General features: G+C 37.1%; 1 protein-coding gene across 1 annotated transcript in view; it reads left to right on the top strand.

Annotated features, from left to right (window-relative positions):
• The window catches only part of LOC148939250 (ubiquitin-conjugating enzyme E2 H-like), a 19,752-nt gene extending 1,590 nt beyond the window's left edge, over window positions 1-18,162 (top strand). The window contains exons 2-3 of the mRNA XM_089106825.1: window positions 9,841-9,969; window positions 15,404-18,162. Of these exons, the coding sequence (XP_088962951.1) occupies window positions 9,841-9,969; window positions 15,404-15,537 (263 nt within the window). The 3' untranslated portion in view covers window positions 15,538-18,162. The remainder of the gene's footprint in view (window positions 1-9,840; window positions 9,970-15,403) is intronic.
• Window positions 18,163-20,619: the final 2,457 nt, after the last annotated feature.

Here is a 20,619-nt window from a genome sequence, read left to right as displayed (position 1 = left end):
TTGCTAGCGTCACGAGCTAGAGGCTCGAATGCTGATATGAGGAAAGCATATCTGAAACACTTTTGACCTGTTTCAAAACAGATCCGCTGGACACCTTGACAACCTACTAGATCTGGATTATATTTTAAAACTACTGCTCTTGGCCCACCTGCCCCCCCTCTTAAAATAAAATCTTTCTTAAATTTACATATATTTACGCTTAAATTTTCAACAAAAAGAACTAGAGAGCCACTCCCATTTTCATTATAGTTCTCAAGATGCGTTATAATTTGATCTACCCAATCTAAGAAAGCTCCCTCAAAATTTTCCAAAGTTAGATAAACCAACGCATCTCGGAATGTACATAATGATAATAAACTTCACTTTTCCCCTCATTTAAATAGAACACTTTTAGAACAATGGAAACCTTAATTGAATCCTTCCCCCACAATTGAATTTGGTTCTCCAGAAGTGCACGAATTTTGTCTACATAGTTGTGTACAATCTCTATAGGGTCATAGACAAAATTTCCCCCCATAAGTGTATTAAAAGGGTCCCCAAACATTGCAGTGAAAACAACTATATTATTTAAAATTCTGTTGGTTAATTGAAAATCTGGGAATGGTGTACCCCCCGCCCCCTGTTGTATATTACCCCCTCCTCCAAGTTGTTCAACAATATCTGAGGAATGCTCCACTTCAGTTGTTCGAAGTGGACTTGTGACGGTATAGGAGGGTTAAGGGGTCCCTGGTAAATACCCGGGTAAATAATATAAGATCTGCCATGTATTAGGACATATCAAAGGTAAGTCCCCCTGTTCAACTATGCTACTATCTACATTAAAAAGAAAATCATCTAAAAACTCGTCAATATTAAAAGGTACTTCAATGCTATCGTCCCATAGTGAATTGTCTTGAAACTCCAGTGGCGGTGTTAGAATTGGTTCTTCCTCTTCTTCACTGGACGGAGAGTAGGGGACCAATGCAATCTATAAATGAAAAAATAGTTTATTTTCAGTGTTCAAATCAGCCCTATTGTTTTTAAAATTTGGATTATTATTGCTTAATAACATTTGGTTAATTCAACTGAAAGAAAATCCAACTTAATATAAGATAAATACAATCTAAAATGCCACTTTACATGGAAGGCTGCAATTTGATTTTGTTCAAAAAAAATAGTTTATTTCCAAAGTTTTCAAAAATTTTTTTTTTTTCGGCACTTTTCGGAGCCACAGCGCATCCCTCTGGCGCGTCTCGGGCCCTCGTATTGCTTCCCACGAAGCTTCTCGGGCCCGTGGCGCATCCCTGACCCGCGGCGCTTCCCCCGCCGCTTCCCTGACTCGTGGCGCATCCCTGTGGCACTTCCCCCGACCCGCGGCGCATCCCTAACCTTGCCCCCACAGCACTTCCCGGACCCACTGGCTCCGCGGCTCCCGGCCATTTACATAATGCCCCAAAAAAGTTGAAATATTTCTAATTCCATACAGGTTCGGTAAACACATGAGTTTAATTATTGAGGTTAGATGAACGAGTTTGAACTTCAAAATGTTGAGAATCATTAAGTCACACTTCTTAGGCATTATACCGCTATGTTTTGACATAATGCTCTACGCGCGAGATTATAAATAATTTTGGCATCTCCTTTCCCTGTTTTGTTTTACACTAGCGGTTTCAGTTAATCAAGGTTTCAATGGCCTTTGCGTAATTCTGTGTTTTCTGAAATAGCGGAGAACAAATTGTCTGCAAAATTAATATTTAAAGACAATGGAGTTCTATATTCTATGTAAGATCGAAACATGTCACGATAAAAATATTCAGTGTAAATTAGAACGACAATATGTGACAGATGGGATAATCTCTCTCAAAATTAGGTGAAAAAGAGCAGTCGATGTTTCAAGGGTACCTAAAAATATATGTGATAGCAATAGAGAAAATAGTAAAGATTAGAAAAAATAGCATTTTGAGAATTTTGAAAAAAATCGCATTTTATTAATAGAAATTACCTAAAAATATTCGCTTATGAGATATCGAAGCGATAGCAAAGATTAGAAAAGAGTGGTTTCTTTGCAAAAAAATTACATTTAGATATCTCCGAGGGGGAGAAACTAAAAACAATGGTTGGGGGGTGAGGGGTTAATATCCCGCTGAGATAAGTTTATATTGGGATTGAAAAAGAAAAAAACATTGGAAGAAATTGAAAGGTAGGAAAAAATGCTTACATTAGCATAATCCGTCTGGGCTTGGGTGCCGGATGGTCCAGGCACCCAATTAAAGACCTCTGTTACTTCTAAATAAACTAAAAATTTTCACTATTTTCGCTTCATTTTCTGAAATTCTGATTTTTGATTCTTATTGATTTCTTTGGACTAATTTACGGCATATTGGACAACGATTTGAATGTAAAAACAATACATCGATCTTTGGTATTTATTCCAGAATTTCATTTAAAATACGAAATAATGAGAGATTCAATAACAAAAATTTGCCTTACTTCCAGGTTGGATCCGATGTATTGTTTTTACTTATATGTGAACTCTGTAAAATTAATAAATATTAAGATACACGTTATAGAGTATAAGCTATATATGATTTTTTGTTCTTCTGATTCTTTTGTTTTGGAGGAGGGCAGATGCCAAGTAGGTGTTTGTTAATACCAAAACATTCTAACTCTCATTTATATTCAGGCATATACAGAATTAGTTCAAAGGAAGGGGCGGGGGTGGCTATTAAGATCTACTCTACATCTACATCAATTAATTTTAAATGTAAATTCTGTAATAAAAACATAACATTAATTTCTTTTCAACACCGCCGTATTCTTTTTTTAAATCATTTTCAGTATTTTTTCATTTTTGATTTTTCTGTCGAATAGTTTAAACATAAAATCCGAATTCACATATTGGGCATTCCAGTCAGCACATGTAAAAAGAATAAATATAATAACAGGTTTTAATTTAAAATGTACACTGGGTAACTAGGCTTAATAATAATAATAAAAAAAAATGACCGGTCTTAATTAGAAATTGAAACTCTTACTACTACTAGTGCCGTATCAAGGATTTTAGTTCAGTGGAGGGGGGTAATTTTTTTTTGTTAGGGGGGAGAGGCAGAATGGAAAATTAAACAAAACGTCAAAAAGTGTATTTTTATGCATTTTTATTACGTTTTTACGAGTTTGACAAACATTTCGCTTGGGGGAATTTAAACCTTTCAATTCTTTTCATGAAGACAGCCTTGACTATTACTACTACTAACAACTTCCCACAAAACCAAGTCACCTGACATTACCCCAGCTACGCACACTCATCAAGAAATATATTGTTATTATTTAATTGCATAGAATAATTTTGGACTAAAATCAAGCCGATGGCCAAAAGATGGGCTAGTTGCCCTTCAATCTCTTTTCACTCTTAAAAAGTGAACACGAACTTTCAATTTTCAATCAAATGAGCCCTCTCTAAAGTTTATACGAGCATCCCTTCCATAAGAAATAATATGAAGGATCCTTAAATTACAACCCTTGCCCTGAGGGCTTTGGGGGAGTTGTAATCCTCAAAGAGCTAATTTACAGAACTTAAAAACTACTTTTAATATAATGGCTGTCTTAAAATTTTGATTGGATATGTTTGGGGAAAAGGTGGGCGTGAGAGGGGGGTTAGTTGCCCTCAAATCACTGTCGACTATTACAAAAGGTATTAGCCCTCGGAATTTCCAATCGAATGAGCCCTTTTCGAAGTTTCTACGACACCGTCTTCTATAAAAAAAACCTTATATGTCCTCAGGGTATAACTTAAAACCCTTGCCTTGAGGTTTGTGGGGGAGTGTCCTCCTCAAAACATATTTTCTATGTGAAAATCAACTACGCTGAACAAAATGGCTATCTCAAAATTTTGATTGGATGTGTTTGGGGGAAGGAAGAGCGAAGGGGGGGGGGGCTAGTTGCCCTCCAATCAATTTCGACTATTAAAAGGGAATTATCCCTTTGAATTTCAATTCGAAAGAGCCTGTTATGAAGTTTTTACGACAACGCCTTCTATAAAAACCTTATATATCCCCAGGGCATAACTTAAAACCCTTGTCCAAAGGGTTGTGGGGGATGGTCCTCCTCAAAAACCTATTTTCTATCTGGAAATCAACTACGCTGAACAAAACGGCTATCTCAAAATTTTGATTTAATGTGTTTGGGAATTATGGGCGTGGAGGGGAGGGGGGCTAGTTGCCCTCCAATAACTTTTGACTATTAAAAAGGGCACTAGCCCTTTGAATATCTAATCGAATGAACCTTTTTTGAAGTTTCTACCACAACGCCTTCTATAAAAACCTTATATGCCCCCAGGGCATAACTTCAAACCCTCTTCCTGAGGGTTGTGGGGGAGTGTCCTCCTCAAAAACATATTTTCTATCTGGAAATCAACTACGCTGAACAAAATTGCTATCTCAAATTTTGATTGGATGTGTTTGGGGGAATGATGGGTGTGGGGGGGGGGGGCTAGTTGCCCTCCAATCACTTTTGACTATTAAAAAGGGCACTAGCCAATTGAATTTCCAATTGAATGAGCCTGTTTTGAAGTTTCTACGACAACGCCTTGTCGACATGAGCCTTTTTTGAAGTTTCTACGACAACGCCTTCTATAAAAACCTTAAAAGCCCCCAGGTTAAAACTTAAAACCGTTGCCCTGAGGATTTCTGGCGATTGTCCTCCTCAAAAATATATTTTCCATCTGTAAATCAACTACCCTGAACAAAATGGCTATCTAAAAATTCTGATTGTATAGGTTCGGGGGAATGATGGGCAGGGGGGGGGTTAGTTGCCCTCCAATCACTTCCGACTATTAAAAAGGGCACTATCCCTTTGAATTTCCAATCGAATGATCCTTTTTTGAATTTTATATGACAACACCTTCTATACAAACCTTATATGCCCCCAGGGCATAACTTAAAACCCTTGCCCTGAGGGTTGGGGGGGATTGTCTTCCTCAAAAACATGTTTTCTATGTGAAAATCAACTACGCTGAACAAAATGGCTATCTAAAAATTTTGATTGGATGTGTTTGGGGGAATGATGGGCGGGGGGGGGGGGGGGCTAGTTTCCCTCCAATCACTTTCGACTATTAAAAAGGGCCCTATCCCTTTGAATTTCCAATCGAATGAGCGATTTTTGAAGTTTTTACGATAATGCCTTCTATAAAAACCTTATAAGCCCCCAAGGCGTAACTTAAAATACTAGCCCTTAGAGTTTGGGGGGAGTATCCTCCTCCAAAATTTATTTTCTATCTGGAAATCAACTACACTGAATAATATGGCCATCTCAAAATTTTGATTGGATGTGTTTGGGGGAATGATGGGAGTGGGGGGGAGTTGCCCTCCAATCACTATCGACTTTTAAAAAGAGCACTTGCCCTTTAATTTCTAATCGAATGAACCTGTTTTTAAGTTTCTGTGAAACGCCTTCTATAAAAACCTTATATGCCCCCCGAGCAGAACTTAAAAATCTTTCCCTGAGGGTTGTGGGGGAGTGTTCTCCTGAAGAAAATATTTTCTATATGTAAATCAACTACGCTGAACAAATTGGCTATCTCAAAATTTTGATTGGATGTGTTTGGGGGAATAATGGGCGCGGGGGGGGGGGAGGGGAGCTAGTTAAACTCCAATCACTTTCGACTATTAAAAAGGGCACTAGCTTTTTGAACTTCCACTCGAATGAGCCTTTTTTGAAGTTTCTACGACAACGTCATCTATAAAAACCTTATATGCCCCCAGGGCATAACTTAAAACCCTTGCCCTGAGGAAAATAATTTTCTATCTCAAAATCAACTACGCTGAACAAAATGGCTATCACAAAATTTTGATTGGATGTGTTTGGGGGAATGATCGACGGGGGGGGGGGCTAGTTGCCCTCTAATCACTTTCGACTATTAAAAAGGGCACTATCCTATTGAATTTCCAGTCGAATGAACCTTTTTTGAAGTTTCTATGACAACGCCTTCTATAAAAGCCTTATATGCCCCCAGGGCATAACTTAAAACCCTTGCCCTGAGGGTTGAGGGGGGATTGTCCTCCTCAAAAATATGTTTTCTATGTGAAAATCAACTACGCTGAACAAAATGGCTATCTAAAAATTTTGATTGGATGTGTTTGGGGGAATGATGGGCGTGGGGGGGGGGGGGCTAGTTCCCCTCCAATCACTTTCGACTATTAAAAAGGGCACTATCCCTTTGAATTTCCAATCGAATGAGCCTGTTTTGAAGTTTCTACGACAACGCCTTATGTAAGAACCTTAGATGTCTCCAATGTATAGCTTAAAACCCGGGCCAGGAGGTTTGTGGCGGAGTATCCTTCTCAACATAGATTTTAGACGTTGGGATCTACTACGTTGAACAAAACGTCTATCTGTAAATCTGGAGTGAAGTTGATTTGGGGAATGATACGAGTGGGGGGGGAGTTGCCCTCTAATCATTTTCAACTATTAAAAAGGGCACCAGCCCTTTAATTTCCAATCGATTGAGCCTTTTTTGAAGTTTCTACGACAACGCCTTCTATAAAAACCTTATATGCCCCCAGGGCATAACTTAAAACCCTTGCCCTGAGGGTTGTGGGAGATCGCCCTCCTCAAAAATATATTTTCTATCAGGAAATCAACTACGCTGAACAAAATGGATAACTCAAAAGTTTTATTGGAAGGATGTGGAGAAATCCGGAGCATGGGGGGGGGCTATTCGCCCTCCACTAAATTTTGACTATAAAAAAGGGCACTAGCCTTTTGAATTTCAAATCTAATGAACCTTTTTTGAAGATTCTACGACAACGCCGTCTATAAAAACCTTTATGCCCCCAGGGTATAACTTAAAACCCTTGCCCTGAGGGTTGTGGGGAAGTTTCCTCCTCAAAAAGATATTTTCTGTCTGGAAATCAACTACGCTGAACAAAATGGCTATCTCAAAATTTTGATTGGATGTGTTTGGTGGAATGATGGGCGTGGGGGGGGGGGGAGAGGGCTAGTTACACTCCAATCACTTTCGATGATTAAAAAGGGCACCAGCCCTTTAATTTCCAATCGATTGAGCCTGTTTTGAAGTTTCTACGACAACGCCTTCTATAAAAACCATATATGCCCCCAGGGCATAACTTAAAACCCTTGCCCTGAGGGTTGTGGGGGAGTGTCCTCCTCAAAAATATATTTTCTATCTGTAAGTCAACTATGCTGAACAAAATGGCTATTTCAAAGTTTTGATTGGCTGTGTTCGGAGGAATAATGAGCGTGGGGGGGGGGCTTGTTGCCCTCCAATTACTTTCGACTATTAAAAAGGGCACTAGAACTCTCAATTTCCAATCGAATGAGCCCCCTTTGTACTTTTTACGACGACTCCTTCCATATGAAGTGCCTCTGGGGAAAAAAAAAAAAAATAAATAATAATAATAAAACATTGGAGCCATATGGCCTTTACTATAGGCAACGCTACAGCGTTGCCTCTGATATTGGATGAACAATTTGTATCTGAATTAGGGGTTGTGTACACGAGCACACAAGGCCGTACCCAGGATTTTTTTCGGAGGAGGTTTTACTCAAAAGATTTTTTTCGGAGGAGGGGGGGAGGTGTACACAAAAAAAGTCAGAAAGCGCGCACACAAAATTTGTTTATATCCATTTTTATTACGTTTTTACGAGTAAAAAACATTTCGGGAGGGGCTCAAACCCCCGTAATCCCCCCTCTGGGTACGGCCTTGCGAGAACATGCGCTGTTAGTAAAAATGTATAGACAAAAAACCATGTATTTAGCTGAAGGGAAGGGGGAAAGGATCCAAAAAAGCTTTTCGGAATATTTTAAGTTATTTGCTTCTTCACTTGCATTTTTGGAAGTGCAGAGGCCTACAGGGTTATAAATACTGGTAATTTAAAATCACTGCACTATATGCAGCAATTTTATTGATTCATTATTCTACTAACTGACAGACATATTGGAAGAGGAAAATTTTTGCTTCATGACGCTTCTGAGCCAGCTGGTCAAGTTGAGCCGTAAAGCTTGCCAATGGGAATCTGCCAAACTTTGACTGATTGACAGCTAAGCTAAAAAAAGAGAAACAAAAAAAGTCAACAATATTGCCAAACGGTGCAAAACAGTGTATTTTCATTATATAATTTGATATATGTTTTTGTAACTTGACCTACTCCCAGGCAAATTAAGAAAAAAGTTTGGAATTGAAAAAATAATGCAGGAACAGCATAGAATGTTGATCTTTACATTCATTTACCAATCATCTTCTCTAAGAAAATAGTCAAGATTAATGCTTTGTGTCTTTGCGCGTATGTATGCGCATGAAGAATATAGTTGGACGTGCAAAGGCTGACTTAAGCTATGCAGCTTAATGCTGAGCTTAAGCCATATCTATGCGTATGAAGAATACAATTGGGGGTGCAAATGCTGACTTAATCTACATAACTGTAATGCAGCTTAATGCTGAGCTTAAGAATAATGTATGTATGCGTATGAAAAAAATAGTTGGGCATGCAATTGCTGGCTTAAGCTAGCTAGGTATACAACTATAGTGCATCACATCGATGCTTTGCTTATTCCGCTATGTTTATTCAATCTGCTACTGTTGGTCCGCTGCCAACAGCATCAAATGGACCATTCAGAAGACAAATCGATTAGGTCACCTACCTTATTTTAGTCCCCACAGAACTTGGTTAATTCTTTTCTTGGTAATTTTACCAAGGAGTAAGAAAATATCGGTGTTGTATTTAGTTGCATACCAAACTTGCTTAAGGCTCATTAACAATGAGATTTTTGAAACCGAAAATCAGCGCGTCCCTGAAGACGGTATTAACTTATGCTGTTGATCAGATTCTAATATTCGCAATAGATAATTTATAAACTGAAGCTAAATAATTTCGTAATTATATCGTGTGTTAGTCTGTATCTCAAATGTCATATAGTCCGTGTTTCTCTTGCCTACAAATGTTCTTGAGCTCTGACTTTTGAATTGAATTTTTGAATTAAACTTTATTAAAAAAAAAAACAATGCTGCATTTCATCATTTAACAAGTAACTATCCAAGTAGAAAAAAAAGCTTTAATAGCTCCTCCCTATATATCACTTATTTGTAATTCCGCTTTTTGCAGTTTTTATCTCTATTTGGATATGATTTGGGTCTTAACCATTCTTAAAAAAATCTGGTTGGCTCAGCTTTAACTAAGTAGAAATCGATTGAACTTCAGTTGTGGCTTGATCTATTTATGGACGGTAGATAAATCTCTATCGTGAATGTACTGATTTTCACTTGATTTTGACACTTTTGTTTCGGCTGAGATTAGTGCTAGCTAAATCCCGGTTAGTAAAATCTCGGTGTGAATGGGCCTTAAGTTAATCTTTGCGGTATGAGTCAAAAATAGAGTTGGAAATCGTGCGAGAGTTAGCAGCACTGCTAACCGTGCATGGGTTAAGCGCGCATGGTGAAAGAAAAATGTAATGCATTCAAGAGACATTTAAATTTAGTGCTACAGATTTATTAATTAAGTTTGTGATTTGTTTATTAAGTTGTGATTAATAATTAATTAATTAATTGTTTGTGTTTAATGCTACAGATTTATTAATTACGTTTGTGATTTATTAATTAAGTTGTGATTAATCAATTAAATGTTTGTGTTTAGAATGTATATCATATATTATGTTCTGTTGGATTGTTATTTATGTCGTTGTTGTTTTTTTTTTGTTTTTTTTTTGCTACTTGAACTGGTTGACTCACCGGTGACAGTTATCGTCTGTTCTGGTGATGATATTCCTGCGAAAACAACAGTGTTTAGTACTTCTGAAAGGTTGAATCCCCTCCCTCTATTTTTTGTATATCACTGAGTTTTTTTTAGACTTGTCCAATATATTTGACTCATTTCTACCCCAGTTGTTGACATATCCTAACCCCATTGACCCTTTAAATGGGGATGCAGCAGCAATGTATCTCCACAAGCCTGAAGACTATGCCAAAAAAGTTAAAGGTAAGTCAGTCTATCTCGGAGTTTAAGATTAGTAAGTAAAGAGCATTTTTCAGGGATTTTTTTCATCTAGAGATTGGAGAAATGTCGTTAAAGCTGGTCTCTACAATATATAAATATTTACAGTCCCATCTCTTGATATATTAGGGAAAGTAATAGGATATGCTTCACAAAGTAAGAGGGGTGGGTCAAAGCAGAGAAAAGGTGGGTTATAGTCTCCAATTTAATGTCCGACCAATTCTGAATGGGAAGTAACTAACCATTGCAAATTTGACGCAATGAAGGTCAGATTTTAGGTCTTATATACAGGTTGCAAATTTGATCAAAACAACGATTGCGTGAGGCTTTTAATTTGCAATTTTTGATTATTCATAGGTGTGCAACGGCTGTACCGTCGGGGGGGGAGGGGCCAAAGAGAATGGATAACTTACAGGAGTAGAAACTGGTGCTAGTGTCAAGAAAAAACATCGTTGCCATCTACCGTCTGGTGTTTCTTCGCATTTTTTTCCGATGTAATTTAATTTGTGTAGTTGGTACAATTAGTGTAGCAATAAGTGTCTGATCTCAGCTCCTGACTGAAAAAACTATTACATAGCTTAAAATATGCTGAGACGCCAAATGCCATATGGTGGTTGATATTTTTGTTTGCCCACGGTAGTGCCAGTTTCAACTCGTATAAGCTACCCATATTCTGTGGGAGGGGAGTCAGTCGAGAATTTGTATTCCACATGCAAATAAAGCATAGCTGTCTTTTCTTCATATACAAAAAAGAACTTTTACTAGTTTAAAAGCACATACTTTACTTGATGTTTTTTTTGTCTGTTTTAATAATTAGTCCAAATTTACAATCTTGAGTTTGGCTTCACTAACTTTCTTGGTACTGTATAAATGGCGTCTAAGTCAGTCTTTTGTCATTACGTACGTAAGCCAGTCTTAATTGCAATTGTTTTATTTACTTTTGCAAAAGATTGCCCGATACATTCGAGAAGGCCTGAGAATCTTACCTACCCCTCATTAAGGAACCTAGAAGTTGTACCGGCTAGCTTTCTGTTAATTTTTAGAGTTTAAATTTTTTAATTTAAGTTTTAATTTTTAGAGTTTTTAGAGTGTCAATTTTTAGGGTATTAATGTTTTTAGTTATATAGTTTTTAGACGTTAACTTTACCAAGTCCATAAAGCAAGTGACTATGAAAAATATATTTTGCCGGTTTTTGATATATATATAAGAATAATGTCCAAAATTTATATATATTTGTTTATGGCGAATAGTTCCAAAGCTCATTTTTTCACCAAATGTCTGACTGAAAAAAAAAACAAGTTGATGAGTGGTTGAAAAAAAAACCTTTTAATTGTTAGGAAAATTCTGCTAAATACATGAATTAGTTAAGTATTTTGATGGGCTTCTAAAAGGCTTCTGAAACCGATAACACTCGGGGGCATATTGAGAAGTTTGATATAGGGAGGGAGGTTGTAAGACCCAAAGTTTTGTCCAGAAAAGGGGAGCTTAATCATATGTTTGCAAATCTAATGAGCCCAAAAAAGACACCATTGAAGTGTTATTAATTGTCAGTTAATAATTTTTAACTTTGTTTTAACACAACTAAAAATTAAACTGGTGACATTAAAACTGTGACATTAAAACTGGTGACATTAAAACTGGTGACGATTAATTTGAATCAGGAAAATTGAGGACAATTTTTCTGATTCTCAAACTGATTAAACAAAAATTCCATATTCAAAACGAATTAAAATTTTGTTTTAGCTTCCAAAATAAACACATAATTCTTCGTTAGTTATCATAATTTTACTCATTTGAGTTGATTTACGTATTTTAAATTACATATAGAACGCATTTCGTATATTCGTAATGCGTTGGCCTCGCGCCACCAAGGGCTCCGCTTCTTATTGTGGGTATAACCTAAAAATTTATGGCCGTGTGGATACTCTGCCATCTCTGGGCAGCATTGAAATACCGCACAGAACCTCATAGCGTATGGCAAAAACTTACCCTGAAATCACATTTGAGACCACAAAAACACACAACATATAATGAATGAAATAAATGACGAAATGAATGAAATAAATAAATGAAAATGAATGACGTAAATGCAATTCCCTGGTTTGTAGTAATAGCCGTCGAGGCCTCGCAAATTTATATTGCACAGGGCCCCAAAAGATCAAGCGCCGCCACTGTCAGTCCTATTATAGGATGTTTGAATTATCTTTTACTGTTTTTTTTAAAGTAGACGTGGGTGCATTTTTTTTTAGATTATTTAAAAAAAAAAATCGAAAAGGAAATTTTCAAAGAAAAGTAAAGAGCCATATAACCAACAGAATTAAAGTCTTATAATAGTTCAAAGTCAAAGTAACCAGAATTACTGTTAAGGAATAAGTGGACCCCAAAACCAACACAAACTAAGATAAACGATATCAAACACAAAAACAAATCATATCAAACACAAAAATAACAGATACTAATGTAGATGAATAAATACGTCTTTAAACGAGTAAAATTTAAAATGAATATTCACGTCAGATTTAAAACAAAGAAGAATCGCTACAAACAGGAGTTTGGCTACTCTGAACAAAAACATCCATTGAAGCCTTATGGCTTGAGCCTTATTGAAGCCTTATGGCTACTATAGGCAACTATAAGCCATTGAAGCCTTATGGCTACTATAGGCAACGCTAGAGCGTTCCCTCTGATACGCGCATCTAAAAACGGGTATACACAAAACATGCAAATTAAACGGATATTAAGACTCCTTCGTCTAGTCTTTCCTATTGATGGGTTCTGCAAATGTGAAACTTACCACAGGAACATGGCGAACAACTCTGTAAACGCCATTTTCAAGATCTGAAGATCACAAGATCACTTTCAAGCATTCTGAAGAGCTCAAGTCTCAGTTTAACTGAAAATTACAAATTATGCCTTTTGAGTTCCTAGAGTCAAACTGTCTCCCTTTGATCACCTCATCCAATGAAAATTATGTCTTTTTTATGATAGATTGAGACAAAACTCCCACTTTCGTAAGGTGTGTTCCATATAGTTCATAATACTAATCTTTTTTATGGCTCTTTGCTATAGTCAACGCTAGAGCGTTCCCTCTGAAAAGAGGATCTAATAACGGGTATACACAAAACATGCAAATTAAACGGAAAATCCGTGAAAACTGGTAAACTTAGTCAGGGTTTGGATTCGAAAGTGCCCCCAGGCGTACAGGTAGACAATCATATACTACGCTTCTAAAATCTTTGCAATCGTTTAATATGATATTTAAGGGGCCTATAACAATGTCAAAAACGGTTTCCCGTCATACCTTTTACAAATTCTTTTGATGCACTGAAACTCAGCTATTCATTATGCTGTTTTATTGTTATATGCTGTTTTATGCTGTTGCTGTTTATGCTGTTATATGCTGTTGCTGTTTATTGTTTTATTGGTTGTTTTATTGCTGTTTTATTTTTTATGCTGTTTTATTGTGAACTGTCGTTGAAAAATCTAGGCATTATGATTTACTTGATTTATTCTTAGGATTTCAAACCCCACTAATTGCACATAACTTTAATATTTTTCCACTTAAATTTCTATTTATAGTCACTAAGGTCAATGCCCGCTGATCTAAGTTCAGCCACTGTGTGTCCATCTCAATTTGAACTTCAACGCCATCTTATGTGAATCTAGCTTGTTCTTTTTTCTTCAGATTTCTAGAGTATTTCATATTTTAATTTCCGTAGCGATGGCTGTTGGACGAGAGGCATAAAAGGACAGAAAAACTGTAGTGTATGTTCTTTCACGAGGATCAGTTAAAGGCTGTTTTTCCCCTTACTCATCACAAAATCTGAGTCCCACCCCCTCCATCCCAACTGCCCTTGAAAGGTTCAACTTGATTTGCTATCCGTAAAATAAGACAGGATAGATCTGCCATAAATACATCCTCTAAAACACTTATTTACTAGAAGCAAGATTGTATCCAGGAGGGGGGGGGGGGGTATGGCGTTTGACCCCCGCCCGCGCCGAAATATTTGTCCGACTTTTGAAAACGTAACAAAAATGCATCTAAACAAATTTTGTATGCTTTCATTAGTTTTTCTCTACCTCTCCCCCCCCCCCCGAAAAAATTAATCTTCCCTGAAAAAAAAATCCCGATAAGGCCCTGACTACAAGAAAAAGTTCTTCTCCTCTAATCGAAGTCTATATCCATCTGCATGTCTAAAGTAGTCTAATATCTATTTTCCCCACTACTAGTACCATTTTTAATTTATTTCATTTTTAATTTATCAAAAAAGAATTTGTTGCCAAAATTTACTTCTTCTCAAAAAAGAGCATATTGTCAAGATTTATTTCTTATTAAGGAAGAACATTATTTTCAAAATTCACTTCTTATCAAAAAAGAGCTTATAGGCAAAATTTACTTCTTATCAAAAAAGAACACATCGTCATGATTTACTTCTTACAGACGTTAAAAAAGCCTGGCGCCGAAAATATGCAACTCTTAGATTAGGTTTCCAGTGCTCTAATCGTATAGTTAATGGCTGTTATCTACAAGTGTAATCACTTAGGCAGCACAGCAAACACTCAGAAAAGCAGCGCACTCGGACTACCTAAAAGAGGAGGCTTGCACCTTTTGAACAGCTTTGTTAGATGATGGATTTCCACTCAGAAAAGCAGCGCACTCGGACCACCTAAAAGAGGAGGCTTGCACCTGAGTACCTTTTGAACAGCTTTGTTAGATGATAGACTTCCACTCAGAAAAGCAGCGCACTCGGACTACCTAAAAGAGGAGGCTCGCACCTGAGTACCTTTTGAACAGCTTTGTTACATGATGAACTTCCACTTAGAAATGCAGGCGGAAGCACCAACAACAGAAAAGAAGAATTGTTTAAAAGTAGCTCAATCGCATTAATGTAAAAATCATCTTTAATGCTTTATTGGATCTTCCATACAACTGTAAAGTATGTTTCAGCACTTATTCGAAATTTACCTCAGGGACTTGACACAATTTTTGTCCAGACCCGGGCTTCCACAAAATAGTCGAGGGTCTGGGGAGGCCAATCCCCGGAGATCCTGTTGTAAACACTAAGTCGGTTTCTCAAGGACAATTCCATGATAAATAAAAACCTTTCCGCTTTCTACTTACTTACATGTTTTCTAATTGTTGCCTCAATGATTCTAGGTTTTTCTAAAAAAAACATTTCTACACTATTTTTTTCGATAATTTTTTTGCTTATCTTCAGGCTACTTCGTATGACTAGAGCGGATTTGATTCCTGAATGTCTTTTTTGTTATTCTTTTGTATCTTGTCTTCCTTGAGATTGCCATAAAACATTTAACTTCAACCTCAGGCAGAACTGGGAGCATGATTTTTTTGCGATTTTGACAACGTAGTGTTTTCTGGCTGGATAGATGTTTTTCGATTTTTACTTTTCCTTCCAGATTACGTTCGTCGATATGCAACAGAAGAGGCTCTTCGTGAACAGGAACAGAAGGATAAACAACCCTCTGACGATGAAAGTGAATCATCTATGTCGGATTTCAGTGAAGACGAAGCCGGTGATATGGAATTATAGCCAATTTTTGGGTGAACTGTGTTCCGGTGCGATTTTCGTAAATTTGTCGAATATCTTTTTCTCTTTTAGTGAGAATGTAACAAAATTTTTAAAAACTATGTCTCCACCTCCGGACAAAGACTGAAATTAGTTCCAGTGATTTTTTGTATGTTTGTTAGGTTTTCAACGTTAATGATTGGTATAGATTGTGGCCCCTTGATTTGTGGTTGTGAACATTACATACTGATATTTTGCACTGGAAAAAGTTTGCCATGTTTATATGACAGTAGGTTGTTGGTACTTGTATGATATACCCCTTACTTAATATGTTTCTCTGACGCTCGATCCTAATGAAATATATCAAAGTAAGATGAAAATACAGTACTTTAGAAACAAATTTGGGCTATATATTTGCACATAAAAGGGAGGGGATAGAGTATAGCGGGTATGCATGCATAATGTGTTAGGTACAATCATTCTGCAGATTATGTAGTAAGAATTGATTTTTAACTTCACATTGTCCAGTAATACTTTACCCTCCCCCCCCCCCATAATGTTCAAATATATCGCCTAAATTATATGTTTTCCATCTATTCTGTCACTTCTCTTTGTCTTGTTTCACGCTAACCTGAAAGAAACTAACAAAAAAAAAATCGGTTCTATAATGTATCAATGAATGAACAACTTGAGCGGTAGAGGGTTTATCATACAAGTACCATTTGTTTTTTTAATTTGTTTATTTATGAGACATTTTTATTGAAGGAAATTAAAAAGTTAAATGTATATCCTTTCTAAATATAAATCCTTATGTATTCTTAGATATATATCCTAGATATATATGCTTAACTCCTCTGTAAGAACAAACTTCGCCTTTCTTGAAAACGTTTCTAACAGAAGAAGCTACTTAAAAATGAAAATTGTTTTTGATATTGAGTAGAAATTTTTTGTACCATTTGCTCCTCTTTTGAAAATTGTATTATCAGTATGTCTTGTTATCGTTTTTTGAAATTTATTTTGTAACAGTACAGTATCTTTACATATCAACATTTCATCATTGTTTTGGGATTCAAAAGTCTTTTTTTAATCTACACCATGTCAACTACCCACCAGGTATACGCCCCCTGGAAGGGAGGGGAGCCTGCAGTTACCCCCCCCCTCCCCTTTGAAGACCATATAAAAAAAACTTGACATTAACAGCTTCTTTTAAACTGTGCCCCAACATAGAAAATTTTTATAGGATGAACCTGCGAAATTTAAGATGGGCCAATTTGTTCCTTTGGCAAAATATACTCATATATGTCGAACTCATGTAATGAGCAAGAGCTAAGAAACAGATATTCAAAAAAAGTACAGTTTTCATATTCGGTTATAACAACACGCTTAAATTAACTCGTATAACAAATGGTGTGCATAGCCTACTACTTGTGAAGCGATATTTATGTGCAGCATCAATTTTCAAGAAAATTGGCTATTTGAAAATATTATTATTTTGGATTTGGCAATTTGCGCAACCAATAAGCTTCAAAACACCACTCTGTACCATGTAAGCAAAGTTCTGATTGAAGATGTTAATTTAGTTCAGACGAAAACGATCAAGCGTCATCGCTGTGTGATTCCCATCCGGTAAGGTTGATCGAAAGCGAGAATCTTTTGGGCCCTCAAAATTTCCTCGTAAATAAGTTTTTCCTTTGAACACCTATCTAAAAAATGATAGCAATTTTATTTTTTTTACCATCCTGTAAACAAGAAGTTTTTATTTATTTTGAGCACAGTTTTATCAATTCAATCACGAAATATCCATCCTCAATTTTATCCGAATCAGAAGCGTTCCAAATGTTAGGACATATGCAGAAGTTTTTAGGCGTAGTTTGATATGAGATTAAGGGGATAATTAACCCTTAACTGGTAGGGTGTTTTTTATAACACTCATGGTAGGGTGGGGTCAAAATGACCCAAATCTTCTGAAGGGTACCAGTCAATAAAATATTTAGATGGAAACATGAGCTTTTATTTTCAAATATATTGACATAACTACCATTGAAACCAATAGAAAGATAGTTTCTAGATGTAGCTTGAGCAAACAGTCAATGCATGTTCCTTACAGACACTATTTTCACAGATAGCACAGCATAGGGTAGTCTTGCGGTCCTTTTCACTGGGATACATACCACATCGAGCTCGTTTGGCTGCAGAATGTTGTTCCCCTGTGTTCTGGCTTTCTGCAAAGGGAATCCCAGCAACCTAGCATGTAAGTCGACGAAGTTCTTGTGGCAGAACTTTGTTTGAAGATCTGATGGTGCAAAATGGTCGGACCAAAGCCATACCTAACCTTATGAGGACCTCACGGCGGGAAATGCTCTTCTCTTGATTGCTAGTTTGATTTACAAGCACAGAAACGTTCACACCAGCAACGTCTAATAGAGCAAAAAATACTGCCATTGGCCAACGGCGTGTTCTACGGCTTGTGGTATAGTTCGCGCATTTCTGGTCCAAACTGTCAACTCCACTCCTTGTTGAGTTGTAAAATTCAATAATTTCCGGTTTTCGGAACTGTACGGAACTGTACCAATTGTCGGCCGTGATATTTCTGCCTGAGCCAGAGATGGTCCTCGTCAAAGTAAGGGCTGTCCTAGTTGGTACCGAAAGATGCTCGGATCAAAGCAACTTTGTCTCCTTTCCACAGTAAATGAATGCATCGCAGAGATAAAAAATACGGGCGTCTGCTAGGCGCTGCATTTTGATGCCGTATTTGTTGGGTTTTGTAGGAATGTACATACGAAAATGACATCTGCCTCTAAACCCGATAAGCATCTCGTCGATAGTGACGATTTCTGAAGGAGAGTAAAGTTTGCTGCAGTTTCTAACAAACTGTTCGTAAATATCGAATATCGGTGCAAGCGGCATTCCTCTTTCTAGACGGGTAGATGGATCGTCAAAGCGAAGGCAGGCCTCAACGTAGAGGAACCTTTTCAGGCTCATGGTTACTCGAAAAATATCTCTCCCAGTCCCATCGCTGGCAAACAGGCCAGTTGCATCTTCGTTTCCTGACTTGAAAACTTCGGCAAGGTATATGAGACCAAAAATGCCCGAAGTTCTACCTGATCAATTTGCTGCTTATCCAGTAGATCGGCTGCAAAATTCGCACGACAGAGATCCATTTTTCTGTTGGTAAGCTCCACCACTGCATCAATAATATTTTCAGGGAAAAGAAAACCCCATGCAGTTTCTCGTTGCAAAGGTTGACCTGTTCGTGCTGGTCCTTTGGGGCCAGCTCTTTCAGTTACTGATGTTTATAGCTCTGGTTCGGCTTGGGGTTGGTGTACTCTTTGACCGCTTTGTTGTTCAGTCACGTCCTAGTAGCACATCCTTGCGGGTTCATCTTTTGGTTCTCTGAGAAAGAGGCACATCATCGAGGTCTGGCTGACCTGAAGCTGGTGATAGCTGTTCTCCAAATTGACTTGAAGGAGCGGTAGCTTCATTGGATTCTTCTGCGCTTTCTTCTGATTATTAAATTTCATCTGGAACAAGGATTTCCGGCTCGTCATTCGATGGTCTGTAGTCATCGTCGTTCTGGGAGTCGGATCCACTTGATAAATCGGCATCTTCTTCAAGTATCTGAATGATATCTTCCTCTGTAAGGCGCTTCTTAGCTCGGGTATCCATTCTTTCTCTAAGGGCAGAAGAAAATGTTAAAGTTTTCCATATGAATAACTTTTCGACACTGAAATCCGGAAAGAAAAGGTGAAAACGGCCAAAACAGAGAAATTAAAAAGTGAAATTCAACTAGAATTTACGAAAAAACAATTAAGTCATTCTTGGCAATGACAGAAACATGTAATACTAGCAACAAATATCATATTTCTTCAAAAAACAAAATCTTCATTTTCCTTTTTTTGTAACGTTAATGGTAGGGTGGGGTCAAAATGACCCCAGGCCACTCTTACCTCCTCTACCTTTGGTGCCAGCTACTCGACTGATTGTATGCTTCAACACTACCAAGTTTCCGGTGAATACACGAGAAAACAACGCTTTGCTCCTAACGGCATAGGAGGAATACACTCTCAAAGGGTCCTTGGGGTCAAAAGACCCCACCCTACCAGTTAAGGGTTAAGACTTGACTTCTGCAAAAATGTACTTTTTGACCAAAGGTGATGGCACTCAGTGCTAAGAATAACTGCTAAAACTTCAAAGGTATTCACTATTAAGAATAGTTAAAAGAACAAATAAAGCTTTTCAGGTGAACGCAGTTTCTTTTATTTGAACGCAGTTTCATCAAACATCAATTTAATCCGAAGCAAAAAGTGTTCAAAATATTGGGATATAAGCATATGCTCTTAGGCTTAGTTTGGAATAAAAGTAAGAGGATAGTAAAGATTTGACTCTTGTAGAAACGTATCTATTGACCATATTTTCCATCTATTCTGTCACTTCTCTTTGTCTTGTCCCACGCTAACCTAAAAGAAACTAACAAAAAAATCGGTTCTATATATGGGAGGATCTTTTAATGGGGGAAGGGACATTGCATTGAAGGGGGTGCCGGATTTCCCAGGGCTATTTAAAAAAAGATCAGGAATTAAATTTAAAAAAAATAGTTTTTCAACTGGAAGTAAGGAGCAAAATCAAAACTTAAAACGAACAGAAAATATTACGTATATGATTGGGTTCGCGCCCTAGTCAATACCTCGCTCTTTAAGCCAAAGATTTTTTAAATTAACCTTAATGATATTCCATCTCAAATAAATAATCTTAATGAAACTATATATATGGGAACTTTGAATTTTATTTCTTAGTATGATCATCTTTTGAAATTTTTCCCCTTTCTGAGTAGGCTAATTGATTTATCTGATTCATTATATCTGAAATATTTCCTAATTTATTTGCACATCTCCGAAATTTATGTTGATATGTATAAGTGCTATCTGTAAAATGCTGTCACCCAGCTCCTTGGCATTGTGGACCATGATTGACCTAGATTTGTGTGGTATTGCTGCTCCTCGTATCTGTTGAATGTTTCAAGGTCAAAAATGTGTTTTCTACATTTTTGTTGCCCTTGACCTGACTGTTGGCTGAACGATATTATGTTTTTTATGTGTCTAACCCTGA

The sequence above is a fragment of the Artemia sp. Qi Xiang Cuo genome, chromosome 21 (genome assembly GCF_049724085.1).
Source record: "Artemia sp. Qi Xiang Cuo chromosome 21, ASM4972408v1, whole genome shotgun sequence".
Classification (NCBI taxonomy): Eukaryota; Metazoa; Arthropoda; class Branchiopoda; order Anostraca; family Artemiidae; genus Artemia; species Artemia sp. Qi Xiang Cuo.
This window is presented reverse-complemented; position numbering and strand designations above follow the sequence as displayed.